The 23,775-nt window shown below is 37.5% G+C and overlaps 1 protein-coding gene across 5 annotated transcripts in view; it reads right to left on the minus strand.

The window, feature by feature from the left end:
- Window positions 1-23,775, minus strand: part of FNDC3A (fibronectin type III domain containing 3A) — a 111,640-nt gene that overhangs the window by 82,255 nt on the left and 5,610 nt on the right. For 2 of the 5 annotated variants that reach the window (XM_071448508.1, XM_071448507.1), the window contains exon 2: window positions 12,139-12,267. In XM_071448508.1, the coding sequence (XP_071304609.1) occupies window positions 12,139-12,240 (102 nt within the window). In that variant the 5' untranslated portion in view covers window positions 12,241-12,267. Of the gene's footprint in view, window positions 1-1,507; window positions 1,760-1,805; window positions 1,827-12,138; window positions 12,272-23,775 lie in introns of those variants that run through there. The other 3 variants (XM_071448511.1, XM_071448510.1, XM_071448509.1) reach the window with 3 other exon arrangements.

The following is a 23,775-nucleotide window of genomic DNA, read 5'->3' on the forward strand; positions in this document are numbered from 1 at the left end:
GTTGTGGGATAAGCCCACATGAACTGTTCTCTCCATAGGTTAGCACTGTCTACAGCCACAAAGGCAAGAAAACTAAAGGCACCAGACTGAATTTCAGTGTAAAAGTGCATTTTGAATGCTTCTCTCTCCCCAGCCACCCACAACCTCACTCTGAAGGGGGAAGAAACTGAAAGAGTTACTTTGTATCTTCCTCTAAAATAAGTTAGATATGCTTTGTGAATTTACATATTTTTCCAGAATGAGTGAAAACTGGGACAAATTTTCCGACCAAGCACAAAGCCTCTGAACATATATAACTAGAATGCTAATATATCATAACAAACTAAATACATCATAACAAACAAACAAAGCAATCCTTTAGAAACAAAGCTGATTCCTAGCATGGCATACACGTTAAAATACCAAAAAATGTGGGAAGTAAGATGTGAAGGAAAAAGTGGAAGAGGGAGGGAAGCTAGAACATGGTACAATAATTTTAGTCATTATTAATATTATATATATAACATGAAGAAGTAAGAGTATGTTACATTACAAACTGTGGTTAAAGCACACTTAAATGTAACTACATAGTAAGAGACTGCTCCTGTACACCAAGGAAGATTACAAGTTGGAGCAAAACAATATTACTAAAAAGCAGAGTTCTGTTTCTTCCTCATTCTGGAGTGGTTTGGGGGAATGTGTGTGTTTTTTTGGGCTGTGGGGAGTTTTGGGGATTTTTTTCTACAAACAAACTTCCTAAAAAGCAAGATGATAAGTGTTCCAAAATGTTTGCTCGGACATTTAAAACCGTAATTTAAAGATAATAGAATCACAAACCATTTCTATACTAGCAGAAATAATACTATTTTGTGAGATGTTTTACTAGGAAAGAGAAGAGGGTTTCAGGCTTGGGTTTGTTTTTTTGTTTTGTTTTGTTTATTATTAATCTTAAAACATCTATATTTAGCATTAATGGTTATAGATGCTGAGTCAGTAGCAAAAGATTGTCAGCAATCACAAATAATGGAAAGACTTCACCAAAATCGTATTTCTAAATGCACTGCTAAAACAAATCAACAGGAAAAAAAAAAAAAGACAGCAGTGGTTTGTCTAAAAATACTGCAACTGAAATTAGCTCAGCAGTACTCATGAGGAGATTTTTACCCAAAAGGACAAAGGTAGATTAATTCTTGAATATTTTTCAAATTTAGGAAAACATCATAGCTATACTCTCGGTCATTCTGACTTCAAAAAATTTTAAAACACTAAACCTGTTAAGAGGGTGGTACAGTCAAGCTCTTTGTAAGATGTACACTGTATCTTTAACAATCTACCTGCAACAAGATTATAAAAGGGTGTATTTCTAGAAAAGACACAACTTCCAGGCAGAGCTACATTTATGCTCTGTCATTAGGGCATGTATTCAGAACAATTACATTTTTCTCCACTAATAGTTGCAATCAAGATGTTAATTAGTGACATGCTTTATCTCATAACCCATTTGAAAAGCCTTAACACTTTGACTTACTGTTGCTCGCATCCTTTTATTTCTCTCATTCAACTGGTGCTACCACAGTGACAAAGGATGAAGGAAGATTCAACAGGCACCACTCCGGCTGCTCCAATCTGTTCCATTCACTCAGTACTGAGGTAATCTTCGGGGATGTGTGGAACACTGCCCCCCCTCCTGTCAACAGGGCACCTAAACCTGAACGCCACGCAGCAGGATCTCCCTTCACCTTCCTCTATAGCTGTGCATCCGCCAAGCATGTGGAGGCAGGATGTGAAAGGTAGGATCAATTAACAATATAGTCAGCAATACCTACCTCAAGCCTTCCTTCCTATCAAATTAGCCAACGTACAGTGAGCTTCCTGCTGTACATGAATGTATCATGTCACCATAGCAACTAAATCAACAAATAGCTGCTGCAGCATCTGCTTCTGGATCATCTAACGTCAGTCAACAGAAGGTTCGGGTTTAAGAGAACAAAGCTTCCAAATATATGCTGTTTTATAACTGCATTTTTAATTTAGCCTCCTGATTCCAGATAGGCTATACTAACTCAGGATGAACCAACTTCTGACTTTATAATCTGCGATACAGTTTATGACTTCATTTCTCAAGTAAGCCAGAAAGAAGAGAGGAAAAAATACTCTGAAAAAGAATAAAAAGAAATAGCAAAGAAATAATCAACTGGATTCTAATGCATTCCCTCAAACACTGTGCTACTTTATACCATGCATTTACTAAGAGACATGAAAAGAAAGAAATATGTTTCTGAAGTTTGCTATATAATTTACATAGGTCTGCCCTAAATAATACTATAGACAGAAATACCTTTTATTAAATATTAATATTAAAGATATTTCAGATAGCTGACAAATATGGTTTCCCTCTATTAGTCTCCACTTCAGAGTTAAACTGAAAACATCCAGTATTGTTTTCTGGCAACCTCACATCTGTGGTTTTTAATCCCAACAACAGCAGGGGACCACTGGGACACCCTCACCTGAAGAAAGACAGTTACACAGAGAAAAACACACATCTCTCTTCTTGTGAGAAATTACTTCAAATACCACTTGTGCACCGTTGGTTTAAGTCCTAACCATAGGCAGACAAGATAGAGAAAACTGCTTTGAAATTGTCTTGGTATTCAGAATGCAACAACGTGAGATTACAGATTAAATGTCATCTAAGGTATAAAAAATTCTAACATTACTAACATCTAATGTCTTCAAATGTAATAAGTAAGTGTACAAAGACACAGACACCTTTATGTAAAAAGACTCAAAGCCACAGCCTATTTAAAATAAAGTAACTTTCCTTTCTTTTACCTTCAAGTCATATTCCTAAAATTTGATCAGCATGAAATTATTTACCAAGTAAAAGCTTTCCAGCCAAAAAGTACCAGTTATTCATATCCAGTATCATTTTATTATTAAAACCACCTACTTTTAGTTTTCAAAGCAGATGTTTTTCCACCCATCTTTTGTTACAATGAAAATCATTACATCTAGGTTGGCTCCACAGAGTGTGATCCAGTGAGCAATGAAAACTAGATGCAGACTCAAGATACTAACACTGCTGTGGCTCCCACACCAATTTACTGTGATTTGTGCCTTTGTCACCTCACCTATGCCAGAATTCCCATTTGTAGGGCTTGTCCAATAGTATTTATAAGTTCCTGCATGCTACTAGGTCAAAAAATACTGCAAGACTTGAGTGTTTTTATTCATTAGTAGCACAGAAATTGCCAGATGGAATCACATCTGTGGTCGAGCTAAGGTGATGTCAGTTACAAATACAGCACAAGTTGTTTTTCCATTGACTGTATGTTCAAAATCTGCTGCTTATATCATAACAAGGCTAATGAGGCTATGAACTACTCTTTTCCATAATCAAGCCCACTATCACTTAAAAAACATATTAAATGGAAAAATGCAAAAGATCTAACAGGCCTTACAGAGAGTATATAATTATTAAATAGGAACTTCTGACATCAGTAATAAAAGCTAAATTAAAACAGTACCTTAAATTGTTTTAAATTGCCAAAGGCTTATGAATTTCATGAAGTGTTACTTCCAAGTACTTCTTTCTTGAAGTCATCTTTCAAAAGATCTTTCTGCCTCCCATCTTATTTTAAACTTAATAAAAGCTTCCTCTCTCTACATGTACATTGGCTACTTACCAATAAAGAATTTTGAACAATTTAGATTAAGCTTTGTACCACACCAATTCATAGCAGACTCAGCACACAACATCTCCATGTTATCTATAAGGAAATACTAGAATTTTCTTTTTTACTTTAAATGATCTTCTGTCTAGTATCAATGACAGACAAAACCATCACTATTTATAGAAGTGCCCTATAGACTTTGATCTTTGTCCAAGTAATGTGAAGCAACACTCTTAAACACCAAAGTTGTAAATCTATTTTCCACTGTATTTTTTTTGAGCAAATTCCATTTTACAGGTTTCCCATGACTAGACAATTCTCTACCCTAGCATCTGCTATTACTGACTATAAGGATCTAACTGCTCTAGATATGGAGTTTAAAACCTTCTTCATGAAGAAGAATAAAGATATGGGCAGTAAAGGGCATCAACAACCTTGGATTTCAGGATGAGGGAGGAAAGCCATACAGAATTAGTTGTTACATAATATGTTGCAATAGCAATTTACATGCTTGGGATTTAAAAAAAAACAAGTACAATCCAAACGATTTCAGCTTACATAGAAAGTAGCTGTATATTTGGAAAAAAGGGAGTGAAAGAAGCCATCTTTCCAGTGACATGTTTCCAAGGCCTGTATTTTCTGAGGACAGATCAAGTAATTCTGCATCATTTTTCTAAAAGGCAGCTGACAGATAATAAAAGCAGTAAACATTTATTCTTTAACCATTGCTACAAGATATTGTCAGCACCACTGATTGTGCTAAGATGACAGAATATCCCTAGGAGCAACTGGAAACAGGGAGATTGGAAAGATGCTGAGACTGTTCATTGGCACTGGCATTCAAAAACTACAGATGTCAATAAACTTTCATTGCTCTTTGTAGAAAGGCAGGCTGGAAAGATCCAAGAATTGGGGATTTTTTTTTCCTATAAAACAAATTTATTCATTAAAAGTTTTTTAAATTCTTACTGTAGCTGTGCTTCTCCTCCTTCTTTTCATGTAGATGATGATCAGTGAAAAAAGGTGACCACTGAGAAGGGGAGACGAAGATGATTTCTAGCCTTGTTTTGTAAAGTTACAAAGTTTTTTGAAAAGAACCAGTAAAAGATAAATGTTAAGTTCTGCACTGAATGTCAGTGATAAACATTCAAAACTTGTTAGTGTCCACATATAACAGTGCCAATCAGTGAACATTCCACAGTGTCTGTCTCATTCTTTAGTATTAAGAAATAATTACAATTTTGATCTACTTGCTTCTTCTCTGTCTCTTCTCTTTCACATTCTCAGTTCTCACAGCTTGCCTAAGCAAAGTTTTATTTGCCTCATTTACAGCAAACCCAATCTGTCTCATTAGCATTTCCACAGTCTGTGGTTAGCAGATAGTGCACAGAAAATTTGCTGCTTAAAATAATACCACTATTATATCTTTAAATCAGCAAAAGTATAAACATAAAGGATAACAGCAGTGTTTCAAGGAATCTGGATAATGCAACAGACAAACATTTGGGCTTCAAAGTTTTAAGCTAATCCATGTTTACAGGGAATTAGAAGGAAGCAGTGTTAGGGCAGTCACTGAACTCTGGAACTTTCTGAGGCATCTGGTCACGGCCCGTGGTTAGACACATCAACCTCTAAAAATAAAAACTGTAATACTTCAATCAGATCATTCTCATTTCATGATTTGCTGTTTGAAGCCCCTAGAAATTCAGCTTCATGATGCTAAGCGGAAGTGGATGAGAAACAGAGCTCACACTGCACAGTAAATGGGTAGCAACAGCTAACTAAGGTTTCAGCTAATACTTCACAGGGGCTAGTCCCCTCTCGAGGCATCCTCCCTGATCAATCTCCCTATTTGCAACAGTCCAAATGTATTATGGACTGGAAAAATATTTTATATTTCCCAGCATTGCTTCTGACAGCTCAGAATCCTGTTTACTGATATAGCAAGTTAAAAGTCCATAACATTTAAGACTGATGGATGGGTTTATTTTTTTTACCCTAAATACAGTATAAAAGGAAGCACCAAAGGAAGAACAGTGTTTTCTAGTTATTAAAAATAGCATTTACTTAAAAAAAATTCAAATGTTAAGAAATCCAATATCACTTCTAAAGAAGCCTTTTTTACCATGAAAAAGTAGCCTATATACCCAGTTTTGTGTAAATATGGCCACCACTGTATATCAAAACAGTGTGACAATACAAACTTGAGCTGGAAGAGAAATTAAAAGTTATATCTCAATTAGATCAGATTGGAATGACTTAGTCAGTAATGGACCAAGGACTTGGTGGAAGAAATCTCTACAACCCCAATCCTTTCCCATGTATTTTATCCTCTACTTCAAAAAGAGAGAGAGAAAAAACAAAGCCAACTGCCATTTTTTGCTATAGAATGTAAACTACAGTCTGAGTCTGTTTCTAGAGAATGTCATTCTGCCTGCTCTATAAAGTTAATAATTCTGTAACATACAGAGGGCTCATAGACTTTACCCACTTACGTCCAAGTCTCAATCTCTAGGAAATAGAATATGACAGACTACTTTATCAGGAAGGGACCTGTGATGATAATCTAGTCCAACTGCCTGACTGATTGAGGGCTGACCAAGTTAAGGGCATTGTCCAAATGCCTCTTAAAATACTGATAGGTTTGGGACTTTGGCTACAACTCTAGAAAGCCTGTTCCAGCATTTGACCACTGTCTCAGTTAAGAAATGCTTCCTAGGGAAAAAACAAGTTTCAGCTAGCAGAGGGTGCACCTCAGATAACTTATTTGCCAAGAGTGTAATTCTCACGTATTTTATGAGTGGATTTGAAGAAACATAGGTAAGCGCTTGGGGTGACTTTGTAGGTCTTGGAGTCTGCCATTCAGGTCATGGCTTACTCGGCATTAAGAGCCCCATATCACAGGGGAAGGCAGAGATGGGGACATGCCTGGACACTATTCAGGCAAAACTATATCCTTCCAAACCCTATTGATGGATGAGCACACAGACCCAACAACCAGACCCATTTGCAGCAGACTGCACAGAAAAAATGAAGCTACTTCAATGCTTATAGCTCCAGGCAATTTGCACCTTCTCACCTCATAAAAAGAGGGAGAGAACAAAAAAGTACAGATCGTTAGTCACCTTTGTACACCATGAAAGGCATCATCTTCTGGACATGCTTATTTCTCCCCATTGACTGTATTAGCAACCTACAGTGACTAACTGACTCCAAATTCAATTTTCATGTGTCATCCAATTCTCCCAAATGTCAGTTTCTGAACAGTTTAATGCAACAGGGGCTGAATGCCTCAAGTATCTTGGTAGGAATCCACTATATCAGAGACCAAAATTAATCTAGAATTCATATCAGGAATTCAGCACATGAAAACAGACATTTTAGAGAGAAAGGACAATTACTGAAAAGTTTTATGAGGATGCTTCATTCCACGAATGTTCATACCAAATAGAAACAGAAAAGGCTATGAACTACACAGTCTTCACTCTTGTTTCTACATTTATTTTCAAACAGAAAATATTAAAATAAACATATCTGAATGGTAGTATAAATTGTGCAATAAATCTGTTGCTGCTTTCTTCTCAACAAAAGCAGCATAGTATTCATACATTACTACACATCAAAGAATTTTGAATCCTGACTTTCTGCTGAGGATTCTGGCTTCTTCTAGGAAATTTAAAGCAAGTTTTCAATGCACCTGCAATCAAGGATACAGTTTAAATAAATTGGAAAAAAATCTGATCTCTAAGGCACAAAAAAAATTTTACACTTAACTAAGAAAAACTTCACCCTTCCTAACTAAAAAACATGATTAAGTCAGATAGAGAAGGTCTCTACTAACCCTGAGTCATCAAAACTCACATATTTTTAGCTTTTCTTTGTCATATTTTTTTTTTTAATCATAGCCAACAAGCAGTTAAAAAAACTTCCATGGAAAAGATTTTTCTGCATAAGGAATGTCTCATATACGTTTGATTATGTATTTTGCAGTGATGGTTGCTAGACAAAAGTACTAATCAATCCTGAGGAAAAATACAGCTTGATAATGAGGTTCCATAAGCTGGCACTGAAGCATTGCATGCCTGAGAGTTCCAATGGTTCCACTGAACACACTTCTGCTGCGCTTCAGTGCTATGAAGTCACTGAACAATGGAAGAAAAATTGTCAACTAAAACAAACTTCAATGAACCTCCAAAATGAGAAATTAGACATATCTGCTAATTCAATAGAGCCAAAAGGGAAGTACAAAAGGAAAAAAACCAACAAAAGGCAAAAAGGACAGAAGCAGCCATGCCCATACTCTGTTCTGTGAAATCAAAGCAGAGATAAAAGAAAGGAAAAGAGCACAATATGGAAAGTGATGGAAAGTGAGAACAGTTATAATGCTATATTTTGTTAAACAACTTTTAACACGGATTTTTTTTTCTTGTTGAGGAAAAAGTTCATGAAACATGAAACATATTGCAGTTCTAGGCTTGATTTTCAGCAGCAAGACGAAACCAAAGCAAGCTGGAACTTGATAATGTACCATATGGTTCTCAGAAGCAGAAGTGCCAGAACAAAAACCTAGGCAACTCATTTAGCAATCTAGTCTAGATTTCTATTTCCCAACACCATCTTCACCATTATATTTTGCTGTAATGCCACATATGTAAACAATCTGAAAGCCAAAAAAGGGGATTACTTAATTTGTTTTATAGCCATCTATTACTCTGCTGACTGAAGGCATCCTCCTATGACAACAGGTGAATAGTAACAACTTTAATATCAGAGGTTTAAGTATTTAAAGAAGAAATTGGTTTTAGGAACACTAATCTGTAGATTTGATGTTAAATACCTACTTTAACCCACACACAATATACACACACACAACACATATAGACACACAGAGTAGGATTTTTGGAAAACTCACCAAAACATCTAAATTTCTCAATAAAATTTGGAGGATAAGCATCCAATCTCCCAAGCTAAAGTGTTACTTTACCCCTATACCTTGCCAAGAAATAAAGTCAACTAAAGGTCAAACACTATGTCCTATTCCCCAGAGAAAAGGAAATGGTTAACAAGCACTTTCAGAGTGCTATCTATATTTTCTGGTAATAAAGGACACATAGGTCATACAGGAATGTCTCACTTTGCAACTGTTAGCTTTAGTGGGAAGGTACTGTGAGGGTCCAGAACTCCTTGGCTGCTGCACACTTGTGTCAGCAATTTACTGATTTGTTTTGGAATAGCACTGGGTGCTGTAGCAACTTTCCAAAACAATTTAACATAAGTGTGTTAAAGTAGTTTGAACTCTTGCCTCTTATTTTCCTCTCCTTCCACCAAATCAGGACTCACATAATCAAGCACATCCTTCCTGTCCAGCCTCAGCAAAAATCACTAAAGCATCACTGCACTAGTTACTCTTATGTGAAAAACCCTTAAGCATTTCTGCCTCATACCATGTCTTCCCAGTTTCACTTGGTTTCTATCATAGATCCTATAGATCTGCTCCATTCTCCATCTACAACCTTACCATCAAGACATAAGAAGTACCTTATCCCTTCATGCTGAACACAGTGATAGGAAGGTGTAAAATCAAGCATACTTCTGTGCTTAACAGAGGAGGAGGAGCCAGCAGGCTTGGTCTCTGCCTTTTCTTTTCACTGGTTTTATCCTATGAAACTAACAGTAGTCCCTTGTTCTGTGGGACAGGGAACCAGGCAATCTCCCACAACAGCACTGAGTGACATACAAACATCCACACAGTTTAAGTTTCCCATGTTTTCTGACTGAACACTCACACATTCCTCTAACTTCGTGGATTGTTTTGTTTTAAAACATGGTGGAAAGTTACAGCTTTAACCTGATCAGACACTTCCGCTGTTTGAAGCATATGACCTTTCATCTTAACATGTTCAAATATTTGTACTGCTATTTCACATTTACACTGCTAGCAGAACTTCAAGTATTTGAAATAGATTATCTTGAAGATATGAACTGTTCCAGAAAAGTACGGAATGGTCTGTATCCGTCTGGTAACTCAGTTATGCAGTATAAACAATCTAAGTCACCATAATTACAAGAGTTATTTCTGGTAAAACGTAAGAAGGGGTAAATTGATTTTAAAAATCCTCAGATGTTTTACAGCTGAATAAAAACTTTCAAGATTAGTATACAGTTAGCTAGTCTAACATAGAAAATACCAACATAGAAGCAAAATAGTCAAATAAGGAATCTCCTACTGGTTTTCAGAAGCAAAATACCTAAATAACCAATTTTCTACTGGTTTTCAAAACCTTTTCAGTCAGGACTGACTAAAACGAATTAGTTCAGTTACAGACCAACTTACACGCTATGAACACAGAAGAAAATATCCATTTCTTTACATGGACAATGCAGCTTTGAATTTTGATTGCAGGAATACAAATTTTGTCAGCTCTACAGGTTAAGTTATATTTTATGCAATCCAACACCAATGCTGTTACAAAATACACTTTTGAGTACTTTTCATACATCAAGGAAGTAACCACTACAGAATGTGTGTACTGTAGCTAAGTAAAAAGATTTACAGAAAAATTAGTAACTCCATCATAAAGGCAAAAGTCCTCTTCCTTCTTATAGTTTCAAAGTTCAAGGGAAAACAAAGGAATACAATGAACTAATATTCAAGTTTAACATTAAAAAAAAGACTCAACACTACAGTGTTTTGTACTTGAATACATCATACTTTCAAATGCACTATCTACCCCTTTCATAAGTACCATATAAAACAAACATACATGATTTTAAGACTCTTTTAAATAAATAAGCAGCTGCCTGACCTTTCTGTGGCCTAAGTCTTAACTGGGCAACCTTGACACACAACACAGTCCCTGCCATTCTGGATTTCCCATATTTCAGATATACAAAGTATTTTCTACCTGCAAAAAGGGTTTCCACAGAAGTTTCCTGCCACTGAACAAACACACATTGTGGTGTATAACTGCCAGTTATCATGAAATGGGGAAAGAAAAGAAAATTACTTTCTTTATTGATGACCAATGCCCAGTGAAAATTCTCTTTTTAAAAATACATGCGATTATTACCAGTCCCACTTTAGAAAGTAGTCGTAATGAGCTGCCTTTTGTTTTAAATGAAAAAGGACAACAACAGCATATATGTTGTTTTTTCCATTAGAAGATTAACACAAACTCCCACAGATTCATTTATTTGAAGGAATACTTTGTTTTTTTCCCAGTTTTAATTTTCCTTGGCAGGAGAAAGAGACAACATTTTAAAGAAAACGTATATCCAAAAGAACATTTAAACTCACATAAGACTCAAAATCTTGCATGATTACAGCATAAGCTTGACAGAACAGCCTGAGAGTCCTATCTTTACAGAGGGCAGAACAAGTAACTCAGTATCAACTATGTTTGAAAGGTCATGGTGAACAGGGGAAGTTCCCAAGGATTAGAAGAAAGCAAACACCAGTGCAATCTTCCAAAAAGGGCAAGGAGGAGGACACAGGGAGCTAAAAACTGGTCAAGATCACCTTTAGCTCTGGGAAGATGAGTGGACAAGGCTTTCTAGAGGCCATTTCCAAATGCGTTAAAGACAAAAAAGTGATTTGGGGTAGTCACTATGGATTCACAAAGGGTAAAATCATGCCAGACAAACCTGGATGGCCTTCCAGAGTGAAATTACTAGGTTGATGAATGAGGGGAGAGCATAGCTAATGTTTACCATGATTTCAGCAAGGCTTTTGACACTTTTGAATACCACAGAAACTGATGAAGCACAGACAGAGCATAGGCACCAAGGTAGACTGAAAACCGGACCAAATGCCAGTCTTGAAATGCTGTAATCAGCAGTGCAAAGTCTAGCAGGCAGCCATCCACTGGTCACCTACTGCAGTGGCTGACACTGGGGCAGACAAGGACTACAATCTTCTTTAAAGATCTGGATGATTGGACAAAGTACATCATGAACAAGTGACACAAATCTGAGTGAAGCACCTGATGCACTAGATGGTTGAACTGCCGTTGAGAAATACAAACTCAACAGGTGTCCAGGCAGACACCAACATACAAAAGCAAGTCCCACCATTCAAGCTACCCAGCTGTAAGCAAGTGTCAGTCTGGAGATCATAGTTATTAGCATATGTTGTGCCTCAGCTACTATGTTCTACCATAGGGAAAGGTTTATTCGCCTAAATAAGATCATGCAGTAATATAAATACATAACTTCCAAACTAAGACACAGTCATGGCTGGACAACTTGGCAGCTGTTTGGTCCCATTCTTCCACAAAGAAATTCTTCCACAACACAGCTTTTCTGCTTCATACTTCTTACAAATCTTATCTCTGCACCAGTTCTGCCCTCAACTCAATCACTAACACATGTGTACACCTAAAGCTGCACAAATATACTCCAGATGAAGGATTACTATCTTTTACAATGTCAACATGTCAGTGATGTGTTGGAAGGAAAAAAATATACACTGAAGTTTCCTTACCTGTTGTGCTCCATCTCCACTAACAATAGGGGAAGTCAGAAGAGGGATTTCACTACTTATAATTGAAGTGGTATCCAGTAACGGTGGATGTTCTGCCATCATTGATGGTACACTAATTCACAAGATCACCTGCAAAGGAAAGTTACTCAGATGGTTAAACTATATCAATATTTCTGAATAATTATCCTTAAACCTTGTCTCACTTTAGAAATAACAACAACAACAGAAGATTATGAAATGAGACACCTTAACAAAGTATGTTTCCACAACAAGCAGCAGCCACACAAGCCTGACCACGAGTTTTTGTCAGCTGGTACAAGCCTTAGTTACATAGAGAGGGTGGTTTACACCCCCTCTAGCGGCTGAACCTCAGAAGATAGATCACTACCCTGGAGCTAACAAACCTGAATCTTTAAACTTTGTATCAAACCAAGGCTTCAGCAAACTGGCGCTGCTGACAAAATGCCTACCGAGTTAAAAAGAAAAAAAAAAAAAAAAAAAAAAAAAAAGAAAAACCTCATTTGCTTTTTTGTTTTAGAAGCTACATGTATAGTGTTCTTGTTTATGTGACTGGTAAAAAACCAAGATATATTTACAGGGACACTTACTTTTTTTCTTTTTTAATAATCAACTCACTTTTCCTATTATTATAATAGATAAATACTTTAGGGACAATTTGTTACTAGGAAATGTCCTAGTGAGGCACAAGTAAATGAATAATAATAAAATATTATTAATTCTGCACAATCTGACATATCATCCTTTTAAAATTTATTAGATCCAGAAATAAAGCTGTGTCACTTTGATAACCAGTGGCCCTTTAATCAGCAGCTAAAACTTGGGGAGGAAGGGAAGAGATAATGCCCACACACACAATTGTAATCCTCATAACCATACTACAAAATACCCTCACTTGCATGCATTGAAAAGTTACAAGAAACCTGATAACAAGAAAAAAAGCCAGAGGCAAGAGGCCCATGAAAGCAGTGATACACTTTAACTGAGGAATATCACATAACAAGGTTACAGAAAGCAGAATTCAGCCGAGCATTCCTTTCAATTATATTAACAAGTCACAAGGAACATGTTTTCTGATATTTTACATCTTAGTGCTATATGAAGACTGGATGGAAGAATTAAGATTACCATTTTTCCATGTTGAAAATAAGTACTGCAAGTCTAAGAAGCTGCTTTTGAAATTGCATTTAATTTTGTTTAAAAAAATATCACTAAATTACATTAGTTTACTGTAGTGGTCTTAACTCAATCCCAGCTAGACCTAGTACACTTAGCTTTTGAAATAAAAAAATAATTAGAGCAACAAGAACTGAGAAACTGATATTTCTTAACAAAACAGAAAGACAGATGGAAAGAATTCACTAGGGGTGAATGGCACATTCAGAATTCCCACAAGATAATCCCATTTTGCATCTGGAAACAGTGCTTTACATCAAATATAGACATAAGGATTAGGCTAAGAAGAAGCTTGTACAGTATTTCTAAAGCAGAGTTGCCTCTCTCAGCCAATACTTACAGTAGCCTGGTAAAAAGAAGTAAATACAATTTTAGAGTTATACAGCCTGACAGCCAGCAGTGTTACGGGCTCTTATAAGTTTTGTCTTGGTATCATCTGGCTACTGAAACTCCCTACAAACTTCTAGTTCAGATATACTGTCTACTCATAAACAGAGACATTTACTAGTTATAGCATTAACTTCAAATGAAAAAAATACCTGATGGTAATGGAAAAATGGAAGAAGTGATAATGGAATAAAGCCAGCTTAATGACCTAACTTCATTACCAAACTCTAAACATATTTGGTTAACCAGTACAGCTTGCTACTCAAAAGCACAGCCTAAAACTTCATCCCACCCAATGGGCTGCTTTCACTTGCTTGCCCCTCTAGGGTAGATGTTGTAGCTCTGCTGTGGGTTGAAAGCTGTAGTACAATGCTCTCAGTATGAGAGGACTCACATTAACAAAGCACTACAGGCCTCTTGTACAGAATTTTTTCCTACTATCCAGCCTAAACTTCTCCAGGTGCAACCTGAGGACATTTTCTTCTTGTGCTATCACCTGTTACCTGGGAGAAGGGACTGACCCCAACCTGGCTCCACCCTCCTTTTAGGCAGTTGTAGAGGGTGATAATGTCTTCCCTGAGCCTCCTTTTCTCCAGACTAAACACCCCCAACTCTCTCAGCAGACCCTTCCCCAGCTCCTTGCCCTTCTCTGAACATGCTCCAGCACCTCAGAGTCCTTGTAGTGAGGGACCAAGAACTGGACACACAGCTGAGGTGTGCCTCACCAGTGCCAAGTACAGGGGCGCAATCCCTGCCCTGTCCTGCTGGCCACCTTGCTGATCCAGGCCAGGATGCCATTGGCCTTCTTGGCCACCTTTGTACTCTGGTTCAGTTGCTGTTGACCAGTACCCCCAGGTTCTCTTCTACCAGGCAGCTTTCCATTCCCTGCACAGCTGTTAAATGTTTTTATTTGTATGAAATTAGGTTCCCACAGGCATCCAAGTGCTTAGGTCAGTACTCCACCTTCAGCACCCAGTCTTTAGCGCGTTAACTGGGACACAGCTAAATTCCATGCCTGAATTCAAGCATTTGATTTATTCTGGAGACAGAACACACTGCTCACTGATAAACCCTGACAGGAGGTACTATGTAGAATGTTATTCCTGACACCCTCTACAACAATAATAGAAGTGCTACCTGTCATTCTGTGTAATCAATCTCAGAAAAAAAATGTTTCCTTGACAATACAATATTAGATTTCTCTGCAATGTCACTGAACTAGCCTCAAAGACTAAAGGTTTAAACTTCACACCAATGTGGGTCTATACTACACATTCATCAAAGCCTTTCCCCCAACAGTAGTCAGGAGGCAGCCATCCATACAAGCCAGTGCATATAATACAGTCACACAGTAAGATGTGGCATGTTCACCCACTGCAGGTGCCTTCTTGTTTTGCTGTGAGGACAAAGAAAGATACCAATTTGAAAAGACAGAATGTGTGGCAGAAGGAGAAGTCTGCTAAAATGGACAAAAGGTTGGCACCAAGACAAACAGAAGTGCTCAATAAACCTATCTTGGAAATAAATTATATCATATTCAATGCAAGGACCTCAAGTGTGTGCAGATAGAGCCTTTAGACCAGCAGATCCCAGCAGCTTGCATTCAAGACCTCTTGAAGACATTTACCTAGACCTTTGAAAAAGACTTGCAAATAACTTGGGTCCTGGGAAAGTCTCAGAGGTCTGGAAGAAAAGTAGAAGTTTGAAGTTTGCATTAAATACTGTGTTGTAAAAGGGACAATCTAGTCCTGTTAGCAAACAATAATTTGAGGCCAACACTGGATGTTATTTGTAAAGAAATAAAATACAATTAAGATTGATTGAAAAAATCTTGTCCAATAACTTCATACAAACCTTCTGCTGATGGATATTGCTGAAAAAGGTACTAATAAGTGGACTGGAAAAACAACCTTAAAATCTTACTTGGCATTAGAGAGCATTTCTCTTCAATAGAAAAACAGAACAGATGGATTAAAACCGAATGGACAGTCCTTAAACATTAACAGTAAATACAGAGTTGTTGAGCCATGCGAGTTTCCAATAGCAAGGGAAGGTATCAGTTCTCAGCTTCTCATTTGAAACATGTTTTTAACTTGCCTCCCAGAAAAAAAATTAAAAAAGGAAGTCAAAAGGAAGTCTGGAAATGACAAGCAATGACAGTGATAAGAGACTGAGTAATTTCAGTCAACTAAAATGGCATGAATAGCTTAAAAAGTTAGGCATAGCAAAAAGTATTAATGTATAAAGGTAAAACTGCTCTTTCTAAAACTAAAAAGAATGAACACAATCCTGTGAAGGGTTGATTCCGACAAGGACAGAATAATAGAAGTGGACAGTCAAACACAAGCTTGCCAAAAGGCTTTATCAGTTATATCAACAGGTCTACCTCCCTTAGCAACATGGAAGGGAGGATGTTTTTCCTGCCTCTGGCTACAAATACCTACCATCTCTACTGGAATAACTTCACAAGCTTTGTCTCCAATTTTCTGACTTGAAATTGCTGCTAACTGTTCCAAGTGGGAGCAACAGCTTCTTGAACATATTGTTCCATACTGAAAATACTGAAAGCAAAGTATGTGCATACTGTAATTTCAGCCTTAATCCTCATAAAACTGCCCCAGATGATGTAACTGTCCTCCAACTCCATCTAGTTTCTAGATATACTCAGGACTTAATGAGAGCTCAAGAAAAACAACTTGCATTCGGACAACAGGTAAGGTTCGGCCTGCAGAACCACTACAAACAATTCACTAGCCTATAATCAGATTTCCTGCACTACTGAAAACTTTGATGCAGCAGCCTTCAGAAGGGGTAAAATAACATGTGGGATGAACCAAAGGATTTATTTAAGGCCTACTCACTGCACCATTCTTGTGGACATTAAAAGGGACCAGACAAGGAAGAGGACACATTAGATGAATAGAGAGATAATTCTCAGTTGCTAAGCACAGAAGCAGCTGAGAAGTAATTTGCTACTGGTGGAGCATTAAATGCATGCTTATTTACAAATCTACACTGTTTCATGCACAGCAACAACTTCTGCATGAACAACTATTTCATTTCTTCTCTTGCTACTGCATATACTGAACTAGTAGCAGACATTCAAAGCCAATTCAGGACTGCAAACTCAGTGTACACTGAATCTGCCCCGAGTCTGTTCTACAATTCAAGGAAAGTACAGGGTCTCTTGAGATTACAACCAAATTGTGCAGGTTAATGCTTTGTACTAGACTTATATTTTAAGTGGGCTATTGCCCACAACCCCCACCTTAACTGCTATTTGAAAATACCTTGAAAGAGTTTTCTGAAGCCAAAACAAAGTAAGGGTATATAAACTTACTGGATTGATTTGTTTAGACTCCAGGACTTACGCCTGAGGAACCTTTAAGGAATGAATTACACTAACAAGGCAAAAGGCTAAATTATGTTAAAGCTCACAAACTGTGTTCCACTCCATAGTTCAGTAAGCAAGTTTGCCTTCCTGAACTGTAACGACAATTTAACTCAATCCTTAAATACCTTCAGATTTGGTCCTTTATTGTTTCTGTGGCAGTACCCTCAAGTTGTAAAGCACAATACAACACTACTTTTTACACTGTCACTTGTTCATTGAGGGTTAAGGAGTGTTGTAAGGCTGAGATCATTGGGCAGTGCATTCAGTGCATTTCCTCTGCACATGCAAAGGATCAGCATTTCTCCAAGAGACTAGCAGCTGACCTCAAGGATAGGCTCTGAAAAACACATCAGCATTGTATCAGCTGGATCACCAAGGTAAAACAACATGAGTCAGCAGCACATGTCCTGTAGCAATGAAGGCATATGAGGCTGTATTAGCAGACAAGTACAGCCAATGGGCTGAAGGAGGTGATTATTCCCTGCTATTCAGTGGTAACAAGCTGGAACCTGGAATAGCACATTCGGTATTCTCTTCTCAGCCTCCTCCTCCCAGTACAAGAGAGATGCCACAAAGACTGTTCCTGGGCTTGGGCCCATGAAAGACAGGGAGAAGCTAAGAGCACTAGAGTTGCTAGGGGTCACCTGCTAGCTGGATACCACTGCCTGAAGGATGGTGGTTAAGAGCCTTAAATCAAACTCTTCCTGGAGGTGTGCTGCAAAAGCACAAGTGTTTGGACAATGCTCTCAGACACAAGGAGGAGTGCATCACCTGAGGAGTCCTGGGCAGTGCCAGGAGTTGGACTCTATGATCATGGCAGGTCCCTTCCAACTCAGCATATTCTATGATTCTGTGATGGGCATGCACTGCACCATTGGAAATGCTGTCTGTCCATAAAGATTAAAAAAAATGGTACAGTGACAATGAGAGTGGTGTAGCACTAGCATACCTTGCTCTGAGAGGCTGCAAAATTCTTAATCCTGTAGATCAGTAGTCTCCAAAGAGGGGTAAACACACTCCAGTACAAGACAAACTCTTAGCATACAAGAAGAAAATATTTTTTGTAAGTTAAAAAAAAACCCTTTTAAACATTGGTTTTCATCTCTACCTTATCCTTTTTTTTTTTTGCATATGCTTTATAGTATAAATATATTAATAAAGTAGCATATGCATATAATTCAAAAGATTACATATATTGGAGGTGCGTGCTTAATATATTCTTTACTTACAGGGTGCATGACCAAAAAATGTGGAGACTGGGGCTGTAGAAAATCAAAACCTGACCATGTAAGGTCCTAACAAAGGGCTGCAAAAGGCAATCTCCAAAGACCCTGACAAGTAGAATTCTCCTATGAATTCCAGAATATTAGTCAAACAAAATGCAACACTTAACACCAAAGTTGAATGGTTCACAGTAGGTCAGAACCCAGAGAGAGTACCACAGCTTGACTCCAAGCTCTTAAAAGCTATCAGATCCTCAATTCAAATTTCAAAGCAACTATGACAATGTTAATCAAAACTCAAACTTGGACACCTAAGGCTCAAACTTTGGAAGACATACACATAACGGTCCATAACAGAACTGCTTTATAATCTGGCCTTTCTCCTAAAAGAGGAAGGCTGCATTAGAGGAAAGTTTCAAATTAAAAAGTTACACTTTCACATGGACATCCTACACAAACAAGCTTTCCAGTTCAGCTGGGATATAGGCACTACCATGACAAGTGTAGTTATATCTAGCGACAGTGCTGTGTACAAGAAAAACATATGGACCGTTCCTTTCCTAGAGATTCACTGCTGCTGGTTATTGAGTTTGATACAAAATATAATTAACTGATTTATTCACAACTAGAGGACTTATAAGGCCACTCTCCACACTGGTATCACTGATGCCTACTGAAGGAGAAATTTGTATTGCCATTTTTTTCCTCCGTTTTCATGAGTTACAGAGTACTGCTTCTCTTCCTACCTATGTATCATCACAATGCTTACAGCAACTTAATACTCTTTCACATCCTAATTCTGTCAAATATAGTGAACAACAGACACAAACTTTTATTATTCCAGGGAGCTGTTCAGAAGAGATGTGAATTCTACACAACACAAGGACAGAAGTTTAAGCAGGGACAATACAAAAGCACCTAACACAAAAGAGTGCAGTGTAAGAAACTGGCTTAATGAAATCAATACTAAATGTTTCCAAACTGCATGTTGCTCTTACACAAGAAGTAACAAACTCAAGGCTTTTCCACGATTTCTTTGTCAGTAATGCAGTTTCATACATGCTTCAAGCAGTATTGTATTACAGCTGCCAATTCCAGGTTGCTGTAAGGTGTGCTTTCCCAGTGGGTTCAGCACAGCAGAGCAGGTGTGCATTCCTTCTTCAGCTGAGTCTTCACGCAGCTACACTCCCCCAGGAACCACAGGCAGGACCCATCCTCCAGCCCAGATAACTTCCAGTAAGAAATAAAAGCTTCTCTGAATAGGAGGCAACACTTAGGTTTTGCCAAAGACCAAGGAATGAATTTACAGAACCTAAAAAACCATAAAACATCACCCAATCCTAATGCATTCAGTGCTTTAATTCTGCCTTCTCCAACATGGAGACAGCAGATGCACTTGAAAAACAAACATCTTTCAAAAGGCTGAAGCAAAAAAGCCAATTCCTTCCAATCTTTCAAACTGGCCATCCAGTTCAGAACTTATGAGACAAGAGTGGACAAATAGAAGTGCCCAAGATGTACAAATACGCTAAAATGAGGAAAATTCTAGAATATTCCAATGCAGCCCTAGGGTGAAGAGGAAAGAACAAAGAATATACAACAGATGTTAGTAATATCACTTAATGCACTACTGGAAAAAGCTCAGATAGAGTGATGCAGCTGGTGTAGAAACGTATTAGAATATAATTACCCAGAGATCCATAAGGTTGTAGCTGAGCTATTAAAGTTATGAAGCATGCTGAAGAGTTTTGTGTTTGTTTTTAAGAATCAGAACTGAGCAGAAGGATTTTAATTTCTCTCCCTCCCTGTACATTTACCACATTTTCCAGTCAAAGAGTTTCAGATGTGGCAATTACAGTACACCAATTTTTAAAGTTCTGAACTAAATATTTCAATTAATATGCAATTTATTTAAAATATACACTTTGTTCCTGATAAAGTATTTTTCCTGTTTCAAAAATGTTTTCCTGGGACACTTGATAAAATACTTTCCGACACAACAGAGGAGGGATTTTTTTTGTTAGAAGGGTGTTGTGGGGAACATTTTTCTTTCACTAATTTGTCAATCTCCTTTTAAGTACAGTCAAAGTGAAATGGCTATTCCCTTCAGTGCTGGTCATAATACTAAAATCGCAGATAGGCAATACAGGAAAATTATAAAAAGAGTATTGTTGCATGAAATGAATCAACAATGTCAAAGTCTGACAGTCACTTAAGAGTGAAGATATGCTAAAGGTTTTAATAAGCACTTTGATTGGAAGTTCCTATCAAAAAAAAAATAGAATATACAACATCTACCATCAATATGGAAATACTTCAAGTGCTGTCACAGATGCTCACTCAACATAATTCTCAAAGACTGAGAAACACGATCCACAACTCTGTTCATACATATGTTCATATGTTACCACCAGAAGATGAACACTGAAAGGTGTAAAATTAATGCAGTACTCTTGTGAAGGAAACACTGACTGCTGAGCAAATGCAAGTGCACATCAACAGCCAAACAGTTACCAGATCTGACTCATGCCCTATAGTCACCCCCTGATCTCCTCGGAGCGAGAATGGCCAAGCCCCACAACAGCAAACCTTAGCATTGTAGGTGTTTGCTATAGTAAATGAATACTTATGTCAGGTTACCTTCATACCTCAGACTATAAACTGCAATGATTTAGGAGCAGCTTCAAATGCAGTTCATGCATTCATGCCATGGGTACTATAACCTGTGTAAGAATGCATAGTAGGTAATTGGAAATACCCCAGCTGTTCAAGTTTAATGCATTTGTATTCATAAGCCAGCAGTTTTTGAATCTGAGCCAAAGAGGCTAAGTTTTTAATAGTAGCTGATGTAGGAAACTAAACTTTTGAAGGTGAAGACTACATAGAGGAAAACTAGACAGTTATAAACCAGTCATCCGTAAAGGCACAATATGTTCACGGATACTGACTAGCTCAGCTTGCCCAGCACAACTGCTGAACGCTTGACTGTACACAGCAAGACCAGAGCAACCAAAACTACTTCAAAGCACCACATTCTGGTATTAAATGTTGTTGTTATTATTATGTTATTAAAAAAAACATCCACAATCCTTATCTGGATGAAGTACATGTAACTTGAAGCTGTTGCCTATGAAGAATTCAGTACTTCCCACTTATTTGCCCATTCCTCCTATAACTTCAAAGAAGTCTAAGCTTCTAGTAAGGGGTAAGTGCAAAACTAACACAAATTGGAATTATCTGTTAATTTTATTTGGAACTACTTTGATAGTGTGCACTTTACAATCAAAGAGCAAATTGTCAGCAGCCAGGTGCAAACCCATACCTAGTCTTTAGCAGGCACATAAATCCAATGCACTGACACACAGAGGGTAAAATACTGTGACCTCCTTTGTCTTGGAGAACACCTTCCATTTAGATACTCATGGGAATCATCCCCAAAAAGAAGTGAGGAGAATGAACTGCATATTGTATTTTTTGCACCACTTGTAAAAAATCAGCAATGCAATTCTACTTTATTTATGCAACACTGATCTAAACTATGTTTTGTTTTACACTCTTGTAACTCTCAAGAATTTCCTTAAACCCTCCTAGTTTTACTTTTAAACCAGCAAAATTAGATCCTTCTAAGCTTCTGCCAGGACTGGATTTCCTTCAGTTTGTTTTCTGAAAATCACATGGCTTCAAAACCAACTTGGCCTTTTCCACTTAACTGTTACTTTTGCCTCTATTTCTGTTTAATAACATGCTTAGTTTTTGAGAAAACAAGAAAATTCAATGCCAAGAATCAAGCTACTTCCTCATTTGTCATTGACTCCCTTTTCTCAGAGGCTGTGAGTAGCAACAAGAAATTTCCAAAACAATTTTTCATATGATACCTTTAAGGCAAACTAAAAACATGGATATATTTTTATTAATAAAATAATAAGACCTGCAACTGGTCAGTGAGATAAATTTATTGCAGAGACAGCTGCTGGTGTTGGAGCTACAAAGAGTGCATGACTCAAGCAGAATGAACAGCTTTTAAAGAACTCTTATGAAATAGCTTTTTCCTGCTCATTCTGAAAAATGAAAACTGCTATCCGAATGTAAGGTGACGTAGGATCAATGAGGCTACAAGTCTAAGAGACTTTAAAACTTCTCTCCACTGATTATTTTGGAAAAGCTGTAGATTTCTGCTTCCATAAGGAACAGGACAATAACAGAACATGATAAATCAAGACAGACATACGAAAACTACCTCCCAAGAGCAAAAATTCACCAAAAAAGGTCTTTTGAGGCCTAACAATCACATTTGAAGGGCATTCTCTTATCAAGAATTTAAACTCCTCTACGTCAGTTCTGCTAAATCATTCTAGCAGATCCCACTTGAACCACTGCAAGCAACTGGTCAACAAAGTGAGTTAGACTGTAGGACAGATAGAGTTTAAAATTAACCATATAAAAACTGATTAGTTTTAACACAGAAGCTTCCTGATTGACTTTACACAAAAAATGTGCAAATACACAAGTGAACGTGAAATGTAAGAATAAACAGAGAGGAAGTGCTTGTACCCCATAGGAAAAAAAAAAAAAGCACAATAGTCAATCAGGACCTCAACTGAATGCAACTCTTGAAGTCTGAATGTGCTACTCATTCAAGAGTTCTCCAACAGAGGAGTATCTGTAACTACTGAAGGGGAAGACCAGCAAAACAATAGCAGGTTTCTCAGGTGATATTAGCAACCCCTTCTCCCAAGTTCCACACCATCCTCCTAGAAAAGTTTCAGCTAATCAAAACACCATGGGACCAACTAGTTTGATTGCCCAATCAAGTCAAGAGGACAAAGCTGCTCTTAGCTTCCTCTTTTGCATATGAAGTTGCAACATTGAATAGCTGTCAATTTGTTATCAACAATACAGTCACAAAGTCAAAAACGGATTTGTTTTGAGCTGTATTGCCATGATGTACATACTTAAATGCACGGGGGTACTTTTAAGATCTATTACTTTATTTATGGTAACTTATCCTCACCATTGAAATGCCACCACTGAGCAGAATGTACAGATAAACTAATATTCTTAAATGGGGGCAGTCAAGTTATTAGCAAGCCTGAACAAATTAAAACAAAATACATTTCAGCTGCATCTATGATTAATCATTGCCAACAGTCACTGCTCACTTCCACAGTTTCTTTTAGTCCTAACTTCTTAGTACTTCATTTCAATATCTTCAATCCACTTTCATACTAGACTAAATGGGTGAATACTCGTCATACAATGTTGTCCTCCCAATTTACATTTTTGATAGACTCGACAGGATTTGCAGAAGCATGGTAACTCCTGTGTTATGTGACATTTATTCTTACTGCAGAAATTCCCCTAACAGTCCATCAATATGTATTTTGAAATATTACTGCATAGTTACAGTCACAGCTTTCTCTCATTGCCAGGACATTGCAA

This window comes from Agelaius tricolor, unplaced genomic scaffold (assembly GCF_023055355.1).
Source record: "Agelaius tricolor isolate 1412-34295 unplaced genomic scaffold, bAgeTri1.0.p SCAF_26, whole genome shotgun sequence".
NCBI classification, from domain to species: domain Eukaryota; kingdom Metazoa; phylum Chordata; class Aves; order Passeriformes; family Icteridae; genus Agelaius; species Agelaius tricolor.